The 19,389-nt window shown below is 46.3% G+C and overlaps 1 protein-coding gene across 1 annotated transcript in view; it reads right to left on the minus strand.

The window, feature by feature from the left end:
• Positions 1-19,389, minus strand: part of LOC144598849 (5-hydroxytryptamine receptor 2A-like) — a 40,636-nt gene that overhangs the window by 11,412 nt on the left and 9,835 nt on the right. Inside the window, exon 2 of the mRNA XM_078409352.1 lies at positions 4,078-4,278. Within this exon, the coding sequence (XP_078265478.1) occupies positions 4,078-4,278 (201 nt within the window). The remainder of the gene's footprint in view (positions 1-4,077; positions 4,279-19,389) is intronic.

The raw sequence follows: 19,389 nt of genomic DNA on the forward strand, positions 1-19,389 counted from the left end.
CCTACCCCTTATTCTTAAACTGTGGCCCCTGGTTCAGGACTCCCCCAACATTGGGGAAATGTTTCCTGCCTCTAGTGTGTCCAATCCCTTAATAATCTTATGTTTCAATACAAGGGGCCACAGTTTGAGAATCCAGAACAAGGGGCCACAGTTTGAGAATAAGGGGTAGGCCATTTAGAACGGAGATGAGGAAGAACTTTTTCAGTCAGAGGGTGGTGAAGGTGTGGAATTCTCTGCCTCAGAAGGCAGTGGAGGCCAGTTCGTTGGATGCTTTCAAGAGAGAGCTGGATAGAGCTCTTAAGGATAGCGGAGTGAGGGGGTATGGGGAGAAGGCAGGAACGGGGTACTGATTGATAGTGATCAGCCATGATCGCATTGAATGGTGGTGCTGGCTCGAAGGGCTGAATGGCCTACTCCTGCACCTATTGTCTATTGTCTATTGTCTATTCCCTCTCATCCTTCTAAATTCTAGTGTATACAAGCCTAGTCGCTCCAGTCTTTCAACAAATGACTGGGATTAGAGTTGTCCTTAATTATGCTGGCTGCTTTCTCAAGGCAGCATGAAGCATAGCAGGAATCGATGGCAGGGCGGCTGGTTTGTGTGATGGATAAGGGTTACAACTACAACCTTTTGCAATTTCTTGTGGCCTGGGATAGACCTTTTGCCAAACCGAGAGTGTAATGTGTCCCAGTGCATTTGTTGATGTTGGTAAGATTCTTCAGAGACATGCTGAACTTTCTTAGTCTTCTGAGGACGGAGAAAGCATTGATGTGTTTTCTTAGCCATAGCTTCAATATGGTTGGTCCAGGCCAAATTGTTCTTGCTATTTATGCCAAGGAAATTGAAACTATCGACTATTTCCACTTCAGCACAATTGATGCTGGCTGGGGCATCTACATAATCACATTTCCTTAAGTCAATAATTAGCTCCTTCATCTTGCTGACATTGAGGGGATGGTTGTTGTCTTGATACTATGTTATCAAGGGCGGCACGGTAGCGCAGCGGTAGAGTTGCTGCTTTACAGCGAATGCAGCGCCGGAGACTCAGGTTCGATCCTGACTACGGGTGCTGCACTGTAAGGAGTTTGTACGTTCTCCCCGTGACCTGCGTGGGTTTTCTCCGAGATCTTCGGTTTCCTCCCACACTCCAAAGACGTACAGGTATGTAGGTTAATTGGCTGGGTAAATGTAAAAATTGTCCCTAGTGTGTGTAGGATAGTGTTAATGTACGGGGATCACTGGGCGGCACGGACTTGGTGGGCCGAAAAGGCCTGTTTCCGGCTGTATGTGTATGGTATGGTATGGTATGTTACTGAGATCTCTATCTCTTTTTTGTACTCTATCTAATCATTGTTGTAGATTTGGCCTACTATGGTGGTGTCATCTGCAAAATTATGGAGTTAAAGCGGAATTTTGTTACACAGCCGTGAGTGTATATGGAGAGATATATGGGGTTGAGAAAGCATCCTTGCAGGGCACTGGTGTTAAGAATTATCATGACTATAAAACCAAAGTTTTATGCAGCTGCAACATTAATAACCAACTCTTATACTCAACATCCGAACCAATGAAGGCAAGCATGCTGTACAACCTTCATTACCACCTATCAACTTGTGTGCCATTTTCAGGGAACTAGGTACTTACTTATACCTCAAGATCTATCTGTACATCAGTGCTCCTAAGGGTTCTGCTGTTTACAGTATTACATCCTCTCATTTAGTCTCTTACATAGGCACATGGATATGCAGGTAATGGAGGAACATGGATCATGCAGGCGGAGGAGATTAATTAAACTTGGCAACATATTCAGTATGGACATTGTGGGCTGAAGGGCCTGTTCATGTACTGTGCTGTTCTATGTTCTATGACAAGTTTCTATGATTGCTGCATATGGTGTGGGCAATGCAACATGCCGAGGCAGTCATGCACACCTGTGGTATGGGCTCCTGTTCATTTACCCTGTTACCGTTCTGTGGCGGGGACAGCAGAAGATGGTTATTGGTATTCGGCTATGTGTATTGATCCTGAATCACAGTAAACACCGTGTGTTCTGGGCAAGCTGCCTACTGCTTATAATCAAGTGAACATCAAAATCAATGCTCCTGTCACCACAAAAGATTATCATTGGGCCACCAATCTCACAGAGTGCAGGACAGGACATCACTATCAATGTTCGGTTGCCTGGCAATACAGACCCAGCAGAAGGAGGCCATTCAGCTCATCGTGCTCCTGGTAGCCCTGTGATATGACAATCCATCTACAACTCAGTGACTTCTGTGAGTAATGGGTCACAGAGGGATACAGCACAGAAACAGGCTGTTTGGTGGAAATCAGCCATGCTGATCAAGTTGCCTCCCTGAGGACATTCCTGATATAATTGTTAGGATCTTCTGCTCATTCTCCAGCTAATTACTTGACCCCAGACCATTTTACCTCTCTTCTCCTCTGAACCTCTCTGCTTTACAACAATCCCATTGTCTCTAGTAATGGAGTCATAGAGTTATACAGCATAGAAACAGGATATTCGGTGGGTATCAGCCATGCCTATTGTTGCCTCTCTGAGTTTGTCTCATTTACCCGCATTTGACCCATATTCCTTGTCACCTTTCCTTTCTACGTACCTGTCTAAATGTAGGGCGTCATAGAGTTATACCACACAGATAAACTCCGTGGAACTCCAGCCGCACATTCTTGGGATTTTTCTGGTAGCCGTGAACAGTATAACTGAGGCTACACAAAAAAAGCTTCTCAAGGGTCTCGACCCGAAACATCAACTATTTTATTTCTCCTGAGGTGCTGCTTGACACGCCGAGTTACTCCAGCTTTTTGCGTCTATCTTCAGTGTAAACCAGGGTCTGCAGTTATTTCCTACACAGTATACCTGAGACGCTGGGCTATGAAGAATTAAACAACTGCTGGTTTGCTGAGAAATGCACGGCACTGGTGCCAGGTTCCCAGCAAGTCAGTTTGCAGCCACAACATTGAAGGTGGTGTGCTGCTCCCTACTGCAGGGGCCTGGAGTGCAGCAACAGAGAGTCATTCTGCAGATGCACAAAGGCTTCCGTGAGGCCACGTCTGGAGCCAAACATGTCGTTTTGGGTTCCTTGTTGAAGGAATTGTCATTTATATACTGGACCAACCTAAGCCTGTTTGTGTAGGAAGGAACTGCAGATGCTGGTTTAAACCGAAGATAGACTACAAAATACTGGAGTAACTCAGCGGGACAGGCAGAATCTCTGGCGAGAAGGAATTCCTTCTCTCCAGGGATGCTGCCTGTCCTGTTGAGTTACTCCAGCATTTTGTGTCTATTTGTGTATTTTGCACAAAAATAAACTCATTTTGGCGCATGTTTCATTGCAATGAAGCTCACTTCTGGGGGAAAAAAAAACCTCACTAGGAATAGTACCGAGTGGTCACAGCAGCTCGGGGTGGGTTGGGACAGTTTTTAATGGCCTGAATGGCTTCCTCATGTGTATATGTTTCCACCAATCTCTGGCTCTGCCATTTACTTCACCGCCACACACATCTGGCATCACAAATTACGACAGAAAGCATACCACGCCACATCAGTGACTGGGAAACAGTGTCCAGGGAACAGGAAAAGTGGATCACAGTGCAATGACACCCCTTAATTTTTTCAGACATTTCCCATAATGTTTTCGTCCCTCGATCCCGTTGAACACTAGCACTAAAGTCCTATGGAGCCACCAGTTCTCTGGACCTGAGGCCAATGAAGCTGCTCCTATCTGCACGGTGTGTGCCGCTTTTGTGAGCTCCACGAGTGAGTTAGCCTGAACTATTAGACGATGACCCAGCTTAAAATAGGCCTTTGTTTATATCTGTCCCTGCAGTGCCTGATTACCAGGCTGATTACCATCCTCAGAGGTGTAGTTAGTCTCGCATTATCATCAGACTACTTATTACCCACTGTCACGGTTTAAAATAAAAATTAGAGGCTGTAATGATATTACATTATACGTTTCATTATTCAGGGAAGGGAGGAAGGTGGGGGGAAAAGATAAACAATGAGCAGACTGGTAAATCTGTCTCTGGATAATGACATGTTGTGTACTCACCAACTGAGATTGTCCAAACGGCAATTATTTTCAGGAATGCCTTTGTTCTGGAGTTGAAGCGGCTATGATGGATCGGGTTCCGAATGGCAATGTAGCGATCTAAAGATATTGCACACAAGTGCATGATAGACGCAGTTGAAAATAATACATCAAAATAAATCCATATCGGGCAAAGTTTGGCAGGTAACGGCCAGAGGTAACCTAGAAAAGGACAGAAGTCAATGAATTACTGAAACTTAAAATCTTTAAACATTTGGAAACACAAGAGACTGCAGATGCTGGAACGCTGAGCAAAAACAAACTGCTGGAGGAACTCAGCAGGTCAGGCGGCATCTGTGGAGGGAAATGGACAGATGACATTTGAGGCTGGGAGCCTTCTTCAAATTGATGGAGTAGGGAGAAGAAAGCAGGGAGAAAGAAGCGCGAGGAAGGGATGGGTAAGTGTTGGAAAGTGATAGGTGGTTACGGGTGAGGAGGGGTTGATTGGCAAACGAGTCTGGTGGGAGCGGGGAGGGTGGAGATAGTAACCAAGGCTGGAGGTGATAGGCGGAGAAGACAAAAGGGTCCTGACCCAAAACATCATCTAGCCACTTTCCTCTACAGATGCTGCCTGAACCGCTGAGTTCCTCCAACAGTTTATTTTTAATTATAAACTTCCTTTTTATCTTTAAATATAAATAGAGTTTGAATCATCTCAATTGTGACTTCATGACGCATTCATTTCTGACAGAATGTGAAACCTGGATATAGAATGCAATTTCCCCCGGTTCCACAATATATATCAGGGCGAGCAGCAAGAAAGAAGATTCTGTCTGCCGACATATTTGGTTGTCCTGGGTGGTCTCGAAAGTGATGCAAGAGCTGGAGGCCAGAGCAGTCACAGTGGCTTGCTGCATTTATATTTACAACAGTCGACTCACTGAGCTCAGTGAAGCCGAAAGAACCACTCACATTCCCAAAGCACCTTCCATGAATTCGGAAGAGCACAAAGGGGTGATAAACTCAGGGAAGTGCTTGTTGCGCACAGCAAATTTTCCATGGATTTGTGGTGCGGACAGGACTGGTCGTCTGCTTCGTGGCTGTTGGCTGAAGCAGGGGCATTGCCGGGAGATCGGGGAAAATCCCTGCACTGGTCCCCGAGGAATTATTTCACCTTGGTTTAACGCCCCAAACAGAGGGTCAGCAACATGGAGCAATTGTAGAATCACGCCCTTAGAGCTGCCTCAATTAGTCACGCAGATCCCTCCAGCTAGATCCATCATCCCAAAATGTCAGAACTGCTGATTATTACTGTGAGCTGTTCTCCCTTTCAAAATTTCCCTAATTAGCTGGTGTTTTGTATTTTCACCAATTTTATTTGTTCACAAATTGATTTCTGGTTAAGGAGAAAGGCCACACCTTTCACCTCCGTGGAAGAGTTTGAAGGCCAATTACCACGTGTACTTTGCATGGAAACAAAGGAGCTTTTAATTGAGAAATTATGGATCTATTTCTACCTTTTTTAATGTACTCATTGTTTGTGATCAGTTTATTGGTGAGATTCTGAGGTGATTGATGAGGCCCTTGTGGGAAACACAGACTGATGGGGCAGGAGATATGGTCCGGTGGATGGTTGGTGAGGTGAGATGTCCCCTCCTTCTCCGTGTTCCTAATCCTCCAATCTATCTTGTTGCGCTCCTCGGTCTCTTACTTTTGTCTTTGCTTTCTCAGTAGCTGTAACATTACATAGTGCATGGTTATGATTGTACTCATGTATGGATAATTTATCCATAGCTGGATTACATGCAGATGTTTTTCTCTGCATCTCGGTACAGATGGCAATAATATAAACCAAGCCCAATGTGGCCCTGATGGAATGACTGTGGGGGAACCACTGCCGTTGCTGTGGAACGACTCACCCTGAAGTCTGGAGAGGACCGGAAATATACTTTGCTGGTGCTGAGCCCAGTGGGGACTCTAATGTGTGAAGGAGATGATGGGGCCACCTCTCACCAGGCTGCTCCATGCTTCCCTGTTCCCTCCTCCCTTGCTCACAGGAACCCCCTCTGGCTTTCCGGCTAGATTCTCCTACTTCTCCTCCCTCCCCCCGTCAGTCCACAGCTGGGGTCAGTCTGCAGTGAGGAATGAGCCATCAAAGGCTGACACCATTCTCTTGCTGCGTGGCAGAGTGTCCTTAGCAACCGTGCATCAAATGATGGTCCATGCTTCTGGGTGTCAACCCTTTTGAGCGCCATTGAAATGTTTGTTTGGCCATTTCCCGTATTTTGTGCTGACTGAGTGTAGAAGCTGTGCATGTTTGTGTTGTGCTCTGCCTGAGATAAAGGCAGACTGAGGCATTCAAAAAGAGTGATGTCCAACATTTGGGCATCAGTGCATCTCTTTGACACCAACCCTGCAGCATTTTCCCAGGGAGCGTAGGTTGCGTTCCTCTCCCAGAACCTGTGGACATGGAACTGCGGCCCACTCTAAGGAGCAGATCCCAGTTCGTCACTAAACCTTGGAAATCTAACATTCAACTTGAAAAGCTTTCAAAACTGCAACGATGTGGGGTGCTGTCAGCCTTAGGCTGAGGTTAAATTAAAACCTCTTCCCGAGACAGCGCTGGCAAGATGCCTGGAAACTGTTGGGTCTCCGTGGTTCAAGCTGTGGAACAGGGAAGCCGAATATGCAACTCGGTGACTCAGGCGGCAAGGCGGGAGACGGGAAGAATGAAAGGGTTAGAAATCAGAAAAGATAAAGGGATGAAGCTGGAGAGCTTGATGAGGAGCGTCAGATAAGCTGGGACTGCTTCCCCTAGAGCATAGAGAGATTTGCTATTGACCGGATAGAGATCTATAAAATCGTGAGGGGCAGGAAAAAGATGAATGGTCACAGTCATTTACCCATGGTAGGAGAGTCCACAATTGGCGGGCATAGGTTTAGGGTGAGAGAGGAAAGATTTAAAAGGGATCTGAGGGGCAGAGTTTTCATTCAGCGGGTGGCTGATATATGGAATGGCCTGTAACGGAATTGGTGGAAGAAGGTTACAAATTACAACGTTTAAACAACATTTGGACAGGTAAATGGATAGAAAAGTTTTAGAGAGATATGGGTCAAGCATTGGCAAATGTGGGCTCAGGTGGGTATCTTGGTCAGCATGGACCAGTTGGCCCAAAGGTTCTGTTTTTGTGCTGAATAGCTCGATGAATCAGAGGTTAGGTTAATGGAGGAGAGGAATGTTGGATGGTAAAATAAAGGGATTAAGACGGTCTGGAGCAGACAAATGTCGGCCATTAATGCTAGTTTTCAGTGCAGGACACGTTCTAGTGTGAAAGGTCAGTGCAGACACTCTCTATTTCCACAATGTTCTGGTGATTGCTAGGATTCACTGAGGACTCTGATTTAACTCAGGGGTTGGAACACTGCGGCAAGCCTGGAGCTGGCGAGCCAGGATTCACCCAAGGCATATGTCCCAGGAATAAAGAAGGTGGGTGGTTGAGAATAATTTCAGGAGTTCGCTGGACCGATTCCTGGAATAGCTGGACTGACGTGCTAGGCTTATATTTCAGAAGAGTTTATATTACATTATATTTTACATTAGGTTATATTTTAGAATTCAGAAGAATGAAAGGGGACCACATACAAAAGCTACAAAATTCCAGCAGGACTGGACAGAATAGATGCAGGGAGAAGATCCCCGATGGCCATTGAGCCCCTGGTCAAGGGTTACAGTATCAAAGTAAGGGATAAATTAATTGGGACTGAGATGCAAACATATGTCTTTACCCCAAGAGTGATGAATCTGTGGAATTCTCTTCCACGGATGTTAGTGAAGTTCAAATCATTGAATATATTCAGGAAGGAGGTGGACAGAGGTAGGATTAAGGTAGGAGTGATGAAGAGGTGTGAAGGGAACATTGGAACATGGTTCTAAATTCGGATGCTAAACTATGATCATGTTGTAGAGTTATACAGTTATATATAGAGTTATAAAGTTAAACCCAACTGGACCATGCTGACCAAGGTGCATACCTGAGCCTACTTTTGGCCATGTTTGCCCTATATCCCACCAAACTTTTGCTATACATATACCTGACCCTGGCACCAAAGATGTGCTCGACACTGACCCTGGCACTGAAGATGTGCTGAACACCAACCACTGGCAGAGGGGACATGCTCTGTACTGACCACACACACTCCGGATGTGCTCCACATTGCCACTGGCATTGGGGATGTGCTCTAAACTGACCATTGTCACTGTAGATGTGCTCCTCATTGACCAGTGGGATTGAAGGCATGCTTGACACTGACCATGTGTTCGACATTGACCATTGGCATTGGGGGCACACTCTACACTGACCATGTGTTCAACATTGACCATTGGAACACGGGACATGCTCTGCACTGACCACTGGCACTGGGATGAGTGGCGGTTCATTATGTGTGGACACTGCTGAACAAGGTGCTCACCCCCACAGTACTGGCCCAATGACATCAATGGCCAGTCACTGGACACTTGCCTGTCCAGACCATGCTGTGGAAGTGGTGTCAATGCCAGACACCACTATGCAGAGCCAGGCCCATCCTGCATCTGCCTCCCTCCACTGGAGAGAGCAAAGCTTGCGACAGCCACTGACTTCACCAACCATCGGTTTCCCAGGAGGATTTCCTCGGACAGCACGACGTGTGAAAGGATTCCAGTGCCCTCTAGGGGGCACACTCTCCCCCTCACTGGGGCGGCCACACTCTCCCCAGCACAGTCCCACAGGAGCGACGAGCAAGGGTGTACAGGGTAGGATGCCCATCTCACGAAGGTACACTGTGGAATTCTTTGCCACAGAAGGCTGCGGAGGCCAAGTCAATGGGTATTTTTAAGGCAGAGATAGATTGATTCTTGATTAGTACGGGTGTCAGGGGTTATGGGGAGAAGGCAGGAGATTGGACTTAGGAGGGAGAGATAGATCAGCCATGATTGAATGGCGGAGTAGACTTGATGGGCCAATTCTGCTCCTATCACTTACGACCTAATGACAAAGCCTAATGACAAAGTCAAACGATCAGAACAGAGACTGTTTAGAGATAGGCTGTGTAAATGGTCGTGGGTGTAGGTGGAAGGAGGGAGAGTCAGATGGAGTTGGTGAGCATCACAGAGAGAGAGTGGGTAACAGGGAATTAAATGGAGGATGGGATTGTTGAGGTTACTTTGAGAGCTGGGATAGACTTAATGTGCTGAATGGCCTCCAAAATTGAAAGGAAATATCAGAAAGAATTAATGTGTGAGTACACTCCAGGACCTTTCCGTAGACTGGCAGCCAATAGCAAGGGTAATTGCAGATACACAAGGGCATCTTCTAAGGCAGACACTGCACTTCCCTTCCATTCTGTTGCAGTGGAGGTGGTGAAGACAGGATGAGTAATATTTTTCCAGTGCTTTGAGATACTGGCTGTAGATAGACAGGTCCTCAAAGACATGCAGGAGACTGGGAATTGTTGCTGGCCAGGTGACTGTGTGTCTGTGCCAGGCCCGATCTCCTGACCTGCAAAGACCATTTCAACCAGAGGCCATGCTGGGGCTTTGAAGGTGGTGGTGAAATTCAGCATTGACGTTTTTCTTTAGTAAAACACAAAGTGCTGGGTACAGAGGGAGAGCTGTAGCGAGCAGCAGTGGATAGAGTGTAGGTACCTTAGATCCTGGTTGGGACCAAACTGGGAGACCTGGGAGGCAGAAAGCTTTTCTGCACCTAAACGTTTTCACCCAGTCACTTTTCTTCACCTCGACTTGTCCTCTGAGATAAGGGGCAGGGGCAGTTAGGAGAGGAATTTATGCAATGGGAAAGTCCACCTTTCACATGTCTCAGTGAAAGCATTGATGATGGTTTCGAGCACAGTCTCTGGAGGTGTACGAGCACACCTCAATCTGAGGGGTGGCTGATCTTGGTTTTGGAGTGCAGTCGCCGTATGTTGAGCAGCTTCCCATTGATTCCAAAGATTATCTCTGCTCCTGTGGGAGGTTTGCTGCCATGAGGAGCAGCCATGTGGCGAGATAGATTGAGAAAAGTGTCCGGGTAATCCGGTCTTCACTGAGATTGGTTGTGTTGTAGACCCACTAATTAGTATTAAACCTTGCACTCAAACATACTTGCACAGCAATAATGCAAGTGCGTTCAGAAGAATTGGCTTGATTAGCTTGGAACGATAATGGAAGTGAAATAGACTGCAACAAGGTTTAAATGATCAGCTGAATAAGTGCCAGGTTGAATGGTAGGAGGGTAGATTTGGCATGGGTAAAGTGTAATCAATGGTCGGCAGGCAAAGCTGTGATAGAACTATGGGTGGGAGGCTTTGAAGTGGATATGTTTGAGCTGCAGTCCAGGAAAGTGAGGGGAAATTCATATGAGAGCTTTATGGTGACTAGGTACAGAGACTAAAAAGGAACAATATGGCAAAAGTTAGAGGCATTTAACGCAAGTGCAAATCGGGGTAGACAACCCAAAGAGAATAAGACACGAATAAAAGGCAAAGGGAGAGTGTGAGAAAGACCCGGTGGCAAACAAACAGGAAACCTAGTCAAGTTGCACACTGTGAGGTACAGCAGCAATTAAAATCTTGCTTACAATTGTATTACAGGCACGTTGATCAGACAATGCCCAAAAACAGAATTTATACATAGAACATATATTCAACTATTCATAAATCATACATAAATATTCACTTGTGACAATAAAATATTCCTATTCCTATTCCTAAATTCTGCAAGATGATTAAAAGAGAAAGGCAGCAAAAAAAACAAGAAATGTTTGTCAAAATACACGAACCAGAAAATGAGCCCATGGTTGTGCAAGAGGTTGTCTGTAGTGTTCCGTTGCTGAGGTAGGATCAGGGTTGCACAAGAGGGATTAGGGTTGCAGGTCAGTTCAAGAACCTCATGGCTGTATGAAAGTACCTGTTTCTCAACCTGCTGGAGTGGGACTTCAGGCTTCTGAACCTCCTGTACCGAGAATAATCAGCAGGTATTGAACATGAACGTCAAGGGGAGTTCAACAGTGATGAGTAAGGAAGTCTACACACGGAGCAGAGGATGCTGGAGCAGGAAAGGAGGCCTTCACAGCATTTAGTGCATCTTCTCAGAGCACCAGGGAAGAAGATGCTGTAGGTGGAACACTGCATGGACTAAAGATTGATAAAGAGGATGTAATAGGAATGATAAATAGGGTGTTTGCTGTACTTAGAGAGGATAAATCACTGAGTACAGATGCACGTGTCCTGGGTTGCTCAGTGATGTGAGTGAGGAACCTGCAGAGATCCTGGGCTTAATCTCCCAATCATCTATAGATCCAGGGGTGATGTCTGAGGATGGGAAAACTGCACACATTGAACTTTCGATCCAAAAAGATGAAAGGATATCTCCAATAACTGCAAATCGGTCAGATTAATCTCAGCTGTGGGGAGAGTTCAGGAAATGAGAATCAAAGACAGATTCAGTCAGCTGTGCAAATATGAAATGTTACAGAAAGTGGATTTGTTAAACATGGATAGGTGACTTTTCCGGTCGGGCTGATTGTTCGGGGCAGGCGGGGGGGGAAGCTGGAAGAGAGGAGGGGCAGGACAAAGCCTGGTAGGTAATAGATGAAGCAGGAGAGGTGGTTCTGATAGGCAGATGATTGGATAAAGGCAAGAGATGAACAGACATAAGGAGTGAGACAAAGGATTGAACAGATGGAAATTGTGAAGCGAGAGGAATGAATGTAGGCGGAAGGGGAAGGGAAGAGAAATAGGTGTAAATCCAGGTGGAGCACAGGGGCGGCAGGAGTGGAGGAAGACAAAGGGGAGAAGGATTTATCTAAAATTGGAGAATTAAATGTTCATACCATTGGGTTGTAAGCTATAGATTGGGTGAGTGGGCAGATGTATGGCAGATACAGAATAATGTGGATAAATGTGAGGTTATCCACCTTGATGAAAAGAACAGGAAGGCAGATTATTATCTGAATGGTGTCAGGTTAGGAAAAGGGGAGGTGTAAGGAGACCTGGATGTGCTTATACATCAGTCACAGAAAGCAAGCGTGCAAGTACAGCAATCAGTGAAGAAAGCAAATGGCATGTTGACCTTCATTGCGAGAGGATTTTAGCTTAAGAGCAAGGAGGTCCTACTGCAGTTGTATAGGGCCCTGGTGAGACCACACCTGGAGTATTGTGTGCAATTTTGATCTCCTAATTTGTGGAAGGACATTATTTCTATTGAGGGAGTGCAGCGTAAGTTCATCAGGTTAATTCCCAGGATGGCTATACTGACACATGATGAAAGAATGGGTTGACTGGGCTTGTATTCACTGGAATTTGGAAGGATAAGAGGAGATCTCATAGAAACACATAACATTGTTAAAGGATTGGACAGGCAAGATGCAGGAAAAATGTTCCCGATGTTGGGGGCATCCAGAACCAGGGGTCACAGTTTAAGAATAAGGGGTAGGCCATTTAGGACTGAGATGAGGATTTTTTTTTTAACCAAATAGTTGTGAATCTGTGGAATTCTCTGCCACAGAAGGCAGTGGAGGCCAATTTACTGGATGTTTTCAAGGGGGAATTAGATTTAGCACTTAGGGCTAAAGGAATCAAGGGGTATGGGGAAAAAGCAAGAACGGGGTACTGATTTTAGATGATCAGCCGAATGGCCTACTCCTGCATCTATTTTTCTATGTTTCTAACTTCCTTGCTACTCAGTTCTCCATTAAACCCAGGTCTCTGAGGTTCCACATTAGTTCTTTTCTCATTCATCTCCTCTGGCATTTCAATTATCCCCCCTGGAATCAAGTCATCAGGATTATATCTGTGCAAATCTTTGCTCGCTCTGATCCATTGCATGTAAACTGAATTACAGTAGGGTAGCTGGGAACAGAATGGCTGAAATTCGCAGCAGGAAAATTATTTGGCTGTGAGATTTGGACATGGAAGCTTCACGACATTTATGAGAAGCATTCGGATGAGTACTTAGAGATAGAGATAGAGAAAGATACTTTATTGTCACATGCACCTTGAAGGTACAGGTAAATTCTTTGTTTTTGCATACACAGTACACAAAAGAGTCGCCAAAAGGCGCAGAAGAGGCTGTGGACCGATACCAATACATGGGATGGGTACTGTTAGTTATCTCTGCCTCCCTCTCTGCCTGCGGCAGCAACCCACCACTGCTGCTGGGAGATGCCTTGACCTCGTGCAGGTAAGATTCACAAGGATTTTCCTGGGTGTGGAGGCTTTGAATGATGAAAGGCTGGATAGGCTGGTGTTTATTCTTAGAGCAAAGGAAGCTGAAGGGTGACTTTATAGAAATGTTTTTAAATCATGAGGGGCATGGATAAGGTGGGTGGTCACATTGTTTTTCCCAGGATAGAGAAGTTTAAAAATAAAGGACACAGATTTAAGGCGAGCGGGGAAAGATTTAAAGGGTACCTGAGAGAGACCTTTTCACACACTGGGAATGGGGAAAGATCTGACAGATGTAGTGATAGATGTGGACACAATAATAACATTTAAAAGACATTTGGGCAGGTGCATCGACAGGAAAGATTTAGAGGGATATGGGACAAATGCAGCAAAATAGGATTGGCAAAGATAGGCAGAAGGCGGGGAAGGGACGGGACAAAGATAGGATGTAGTCGGAGATAGGAAGACTAGTGGGAGAACTGGGAAGGGGAGGGGATAGAGAGGGGAAGCAGGGACTACCTGAAGTTAGAGAAGTCAATGTTCATACTGCTGGGGTGTAAACTGCCCAAGCGAAATATGAGGTGCTGTTCCTCCAATCTGCGCTGGGCCTCACTCTGACATTGGAGGAGGCCCAGGCCAGAAAGCTCAGATTGGGAATGGGAGGGGGAGTTGACGTACTGAGCCACAAGGAGATCAGGTCTGTTGACAATAGACAATAGACAATAGGTGCAGGAGTAGGCCATTCAGCCCTTCGAGCCAGCACCGCCATTCAATGCGATCATGGCTGATCACTCTCAATCAGTACCCCGTTCCTGCCTTCTCCCCATACCCCCTCACTCCGCTATCCTTAAGAGCTCTATCCAGCTCTCTCTTGAAAGCATCCAACGAACTGGCCTCCACTGCCTTCTGAGGCAGAGAATTCCACACCTTCACCACTCTCTGACTGAAAAAGTTCTTCCTCATCTCCGTTCTAAATGGCCTACCCCTTATTCTTAAACTGTGGCCCCTTGTTCTGGACTCCCCCAACATTGGGAACATGTTTCCTGCCTCTAATGTGTCCAATCCCCTAATTATCTTATATGTTTCAATAAGATCCCCCCTCATCCTTCTAAATTCCAGTGTTGAGTCGGACTGAGCGGAGGTGTTCAGCGAAACGATCGCCGAGCCTGTGCTTGGTCTCGCCGATGTAGAGAAGTTGACATCTGGAACAGCGGATACAATAGATGAGTTTGGAGGAGGTGCAGGTGAACCTCTGCCTCACCTGGAAAGACTGTTTGGGTCCTTGGATGGAATCGAGGGGGGAGGTAAAGGGACAGGTGTTGCATCTCCTGCATTTGCAGGGGAAAGTACCTGGGGAGGGGGTGGTTTGGGTGGAAAGGAACGAGTGAACCAGGGACTTTCGGAGGGAACGGTCTCTGCGGAAAGCAGAAAGGGGTGGAGATGGGAAGATGTGGCCAATAGTGGGATCCTGTTGGATGTGGAGGAAATGTTGGAGGATAATTTATTGTATGCGATGGCTGATCGGGTGGAAGGTGAGGACAAGGGGGACTCTGTCCTTGTTACGAATGGGGGAGTAAAGATCTATGCAGATGCAATTAATGCCACCTGTAGCTAATGCTGGTGACCTACACAGAGCCATAGGGAGGGGGTGCCTGTCAGCCACTAACCCTTCAGCTCCTCAGAGACTTCTGTGAGAAAATAATACAGGTCAGAATGACGATGAAGGCGATCACAGGATCTGTGTGCTCACCCTTCAGCCAAGCCACAGTGCAGGTTCGCAGTGTGGCCACTGAGGCACCAGGCGACTCGAGGACTGCAAATGCAATGTCATTATTCAGGAAGGACAGCAGGGATATAATAGGCAACTCCAGGCTAGTGAATCAAACGTCAGTGGTCGGGAAGTTATAGGAAAATAAGGGACAGGATTGATCCACACTTGGAAAGACTGGGACAGCATTACTCTGTCAGGGGGTGATCTTGTCTCACCAATCTGGTTGAATTTTTCAAAGAGGTAACAAAATATATTGATTAGGGCAATGCAGTGGATATCGTCAATGTGAACTTCAGAAAGGCTTTGACAAGACCCTACATGGGAAACTGAACCAAAAGGTTCATGCCAAGGCAACTTGGAAAATTTGTTCTAAAATTCCCGAGGTGATAAGAGGCAGACGGTAATGGTTATCAGTGGTATACCACAGGGAGTGTGTAGGGAGGAACTGCTGATGCTTATTTACTCCAAAGATAGACACAAAAAACTGGTGTAACTCAGCGGGTCAGGCATCATCTCTGGAGAAAAGGAATAGGTGACATTTTGGGTCGAGACTCTTCTTCAGACTGAGATACCATCTATACCTTCTTGATCAGTCTGAAGAAGGGTCTCGACCCGAAACGTCACCCATTCCTTCTCTCCTGAGATGCTGTCTGACCTGCTGAGTTACTCCAGCATTTTGTGAATAAATACCTTCTATATCTCTCCTTTTGCTCTCCCCCGACTCTCAGTCTGAAGAAGAATCTTGACCCGAAACATCACCTATTCCTTTTCTCCAGTGTATACCACTGGGATCTGTGCTGAGACACTTACTGCTCAAGATATACATAAATGATTTGGATGTGAATGTAGGAAACATAGTTAGTAAGTTTGTAGATGATATACAAATCAGTGGTGGTGTTAATGAAGAAGGTAGTCTTAGCCACAGCATGATATTGATGGGGTGATGAAATGAGCGGTGAATCATAGATAGAATCCAATCTGGATAAGTAAGCATTGATGCTCCGTGGGAGGGGTAGTAAAGGCAGGACATACAGGTACATGGTGAATGGTCGGACAACAGGGAGTACTGAGGAACAGAAGGACCTTGCTGTACAAGGATCCACGCAGATGGCATAACGCGGTCAAGGTAGTGAGGATGGCATGTAAGATAACTCTTCTACAGACAGCAGTGATGCAGGGAGGAGGTGCTGCTGGGTTTGAAAGCTCTTCTTTGGATCTTTACCATCAAATTGGGCTGATGGAACAACAGACCGTGACTTCAATTATGCTCTGAAAAAATACCGCCAGCTCTCTTTGCAAAATCTGATCAATCACCCAAACCCGTTGGAAGGGTAAGCAAACCAGTGTCAGTGTGCTCTCCCAGCCCACATTCCATAACTGAGGCTCCAGTTACACTCTGTAGTTCCAGTGGGATACATGGATGTGTTCAAAAGATGCAAGGATGAATTCAAAACCTCCTTGAGAAAGTGCAAGACCTCAATCCACATGTGGGAATTGTTAGCCCGTGAACAATCAAAACAGGCAATGACCATTCAGGCCAGCACTGAGAAGTCCGAGTCCCCACAGTGGGACATTCTCGCTGGAACCTGGCCCACGACGAGAGCGGTCAAAAGCAGTGCATTGCTTTTATATTAGGCATCAGGCTCCCCGACAGAGCAGGTGTCTGGCTAAACATCTTCAGGCTGAGTGGGGGAGGGTGAAATATTGATCACTGTAACATGAAGGAAATACTTGTTCCGATTTATCGGCAGATAAGAAAAACATTTCAACACTTCACCACCTCTGAGCTTCTCTCCTTTGAAGATTGTTTCAGTTCTACCTTTCAAGTTTTCACACCGTCCCCAATTATTCTGCGTCCTGATAATTATTTCAAGATAATTAAACAATCAAATGGTTACTTAAACAGCTGGTTAATTGACTGTTCATCAATTAATGGCAGAGTCAAATATTGCCACCAAGACATATTTATATCCACATTGGTCCGAATAAACACATGTCATCATTATCCTATCCTTCAGAGATACTAAATCCACTCCAATCAAACCCTGCTAGCAAACCAGTTTCCATAGGTTCTCCCATCATTTATCCACTTGGAGACCCCAATGCAGATGTAATGACCTCCAGCTACCATTCCTCCATCCACATCCATGGGTTTGCCCACTGTCTGGTCCACTGGGTTCTCCCCTAACTCCCCACCAACCCCTCAGCTGATGTACCGGAGCTTCTCACTGGCACAGGCTTCACACCTGAACAGCCCTTCAGGAAATCCAATCTCCCACTCTAAGAAGTGCACCTTTCCTTTAACAGACTTGAGTCTCCCCACCAAGTGAGGTGTTATCACTTCCCATAGGAAGTGGCAAAGCAGGTATGCAAACCATAAATCCATGGACAGTGTTAGAAATACCTCAAAATATTACCAAAAGCACTCCTAGTGTAATTTTGGTCCGCTTCTTTGCTGAAAACAGAGTTTCAATCTGTCAAATATTTAGATGCCATCAAGTTGCAATAATTCCAGCATTTAAAATGGACCAAGGCAAATAAGCAAATTCGGATTAATTCTGCTGGTAAATATTGGAAGCATTGGTGCTGGCATGTACTTCAGGGCTGGAGATGAAGCATCCCACAGTACTGGAGATTAGTCCATGCTCAGATCAGTGGGTTCCAGCACGTTTCATCTCCCAGTCTCCCCCGCCGCTGAGACTCTGGCATGCACGCTGTCAGATGGGCGCAATGACTTGCTGTGTGACAGGGCAGGGACCAGGATGTGTACACTTGGGTGAACCTCGGCACTACGAGTTCTGGTTCGGGAAGGGCAGGCTCCTGCCAACATGGGGACAGCCATTGGCAGCCATGAGGGAAAAACACTCAAGCTGAAACTCACTCATATTTCCCTTTAATGGCTCAGTAAACCCATGACTCATATTCCTTTACAGACATCAAGGGCTATTCGGCCAAACCAGTCCGTGTTAGCTGTCAGAGCAATCCCACGCCCCCACTCATTTTCCCTACAACCTATTGTTCCCACATTCCTGTCATTCCCCTCCCTAGATTCCACCACTCACCTACAAATGACGGGCAATTTACAGCGGCCAAATAACCTACTGACCCGCACGTCTTTGGGATGAGGGAGGAAACCGCAGCTCCCGGAGAAAACCCACGCGATCACAGGGAGAACGTGCAAACCTCACGCAGACAGCCCCCTTTCTTGATCTCAGCCTCCATCACAGGTAATAGACTATTGACTGAAGTCTATTAGAAACCACACTGACTCCTACAACTATCTCAACTACACTTTTTCCCACCCTACTTCCTGCAAATACTTTATCCTCTACTCCCAAATCCTTTGTCTACGCCACATCTACGCCCAAGGTGAGGTGTTCTATACTAGAACATCCGAAATGTCCTCATTCTTTAGGAAACGGGGGTTCCCCTCTCCCATTATAGATGAGGCACTCACTCGTGTCTCCTTGGTACCCCGCAGCTCCGCCCTTGCTCCCCCTCCCCCTAGTCGCAACAGAGACAGAGTTCCCCTAGTCCTTACCTTACACCCCTTCAGCCATCACATACAACACATAATCCTCCGAAATTCCCACCACCTCCAACGGGATCCCACCACTAGCCACATTTTCCCATCTACACCCCCTTTCCACTTTCCGCAGAGACTGTTCCCTCTGCAACTCCCTGATTAACTCATCCCTTCCCACCCAAACCACCCCCTCCCCAGGTACCTTCCCCTGCAACTGCAGGAGATGCAGCACCTGTCGCTATACCTCCTCTCTCGACTCTGTCCAGGGACCCTGACAGTTCTTTCGGGTTAGGCAGAGGTTCACTTGCACCTCCTCCAACCTCATCTACTGTATCCTTGCACAAGTTGTGGACTCTTATACATCGGCGAGACCAAACGCAGACTGGGCGATCATTTAATGGAACACCTTGCTGGACACTTTAATTCTCCTTCCCATTCCTACACAGACCATTCTGTCCTCAGTCTCCTCCATTGTCAGTGAGGCTAATCGCAAATTGGAGGAACAGCATCTCATATTTCGCTTGGGCAGCTTACAGCCCAGTGGTATGAATATTGATTCCTCTCACTTCAGGTAGCTCCTTCACCTCCTCTCTCTTTTTCCCTCCCCCTACCCAAGCCGCACTTAGCTTCTCATTTTCACCCTACAAACAGCTGTTTCCTTTATCATCGTTACTTATTTGCATGTATCACAAAATGCTGCAGTAACTCAGCAGGTCAGGCAGCATCTAGGAGAGAAGGAATGGGTGACGTCTCGGGTCGAGACCCTTCTTCAGACTGATCGTTACTTATTTGCATATCTTTCATTCATTGTTCTTTATCTTTCCACATCACCGTC

The sequence above is a fragment of the Rhinoraja longicauda genome, chromosome 12 (assembly GCF_053455715.1).
Source record: "Rhinoraja longicauda isolate Sanriku21f chromosome 12, sRhiLon1.1, whole genome shotgun sequence".
In the NCBI taxonomy this organism is placed as follows: domain Eukaryota; kingdom Metazoa; phylum Chordata; class Chondrichthyes; order Rajiformes; family Arhynchobatidae; genus Rhinoraja; species Rhinoraja longicauda.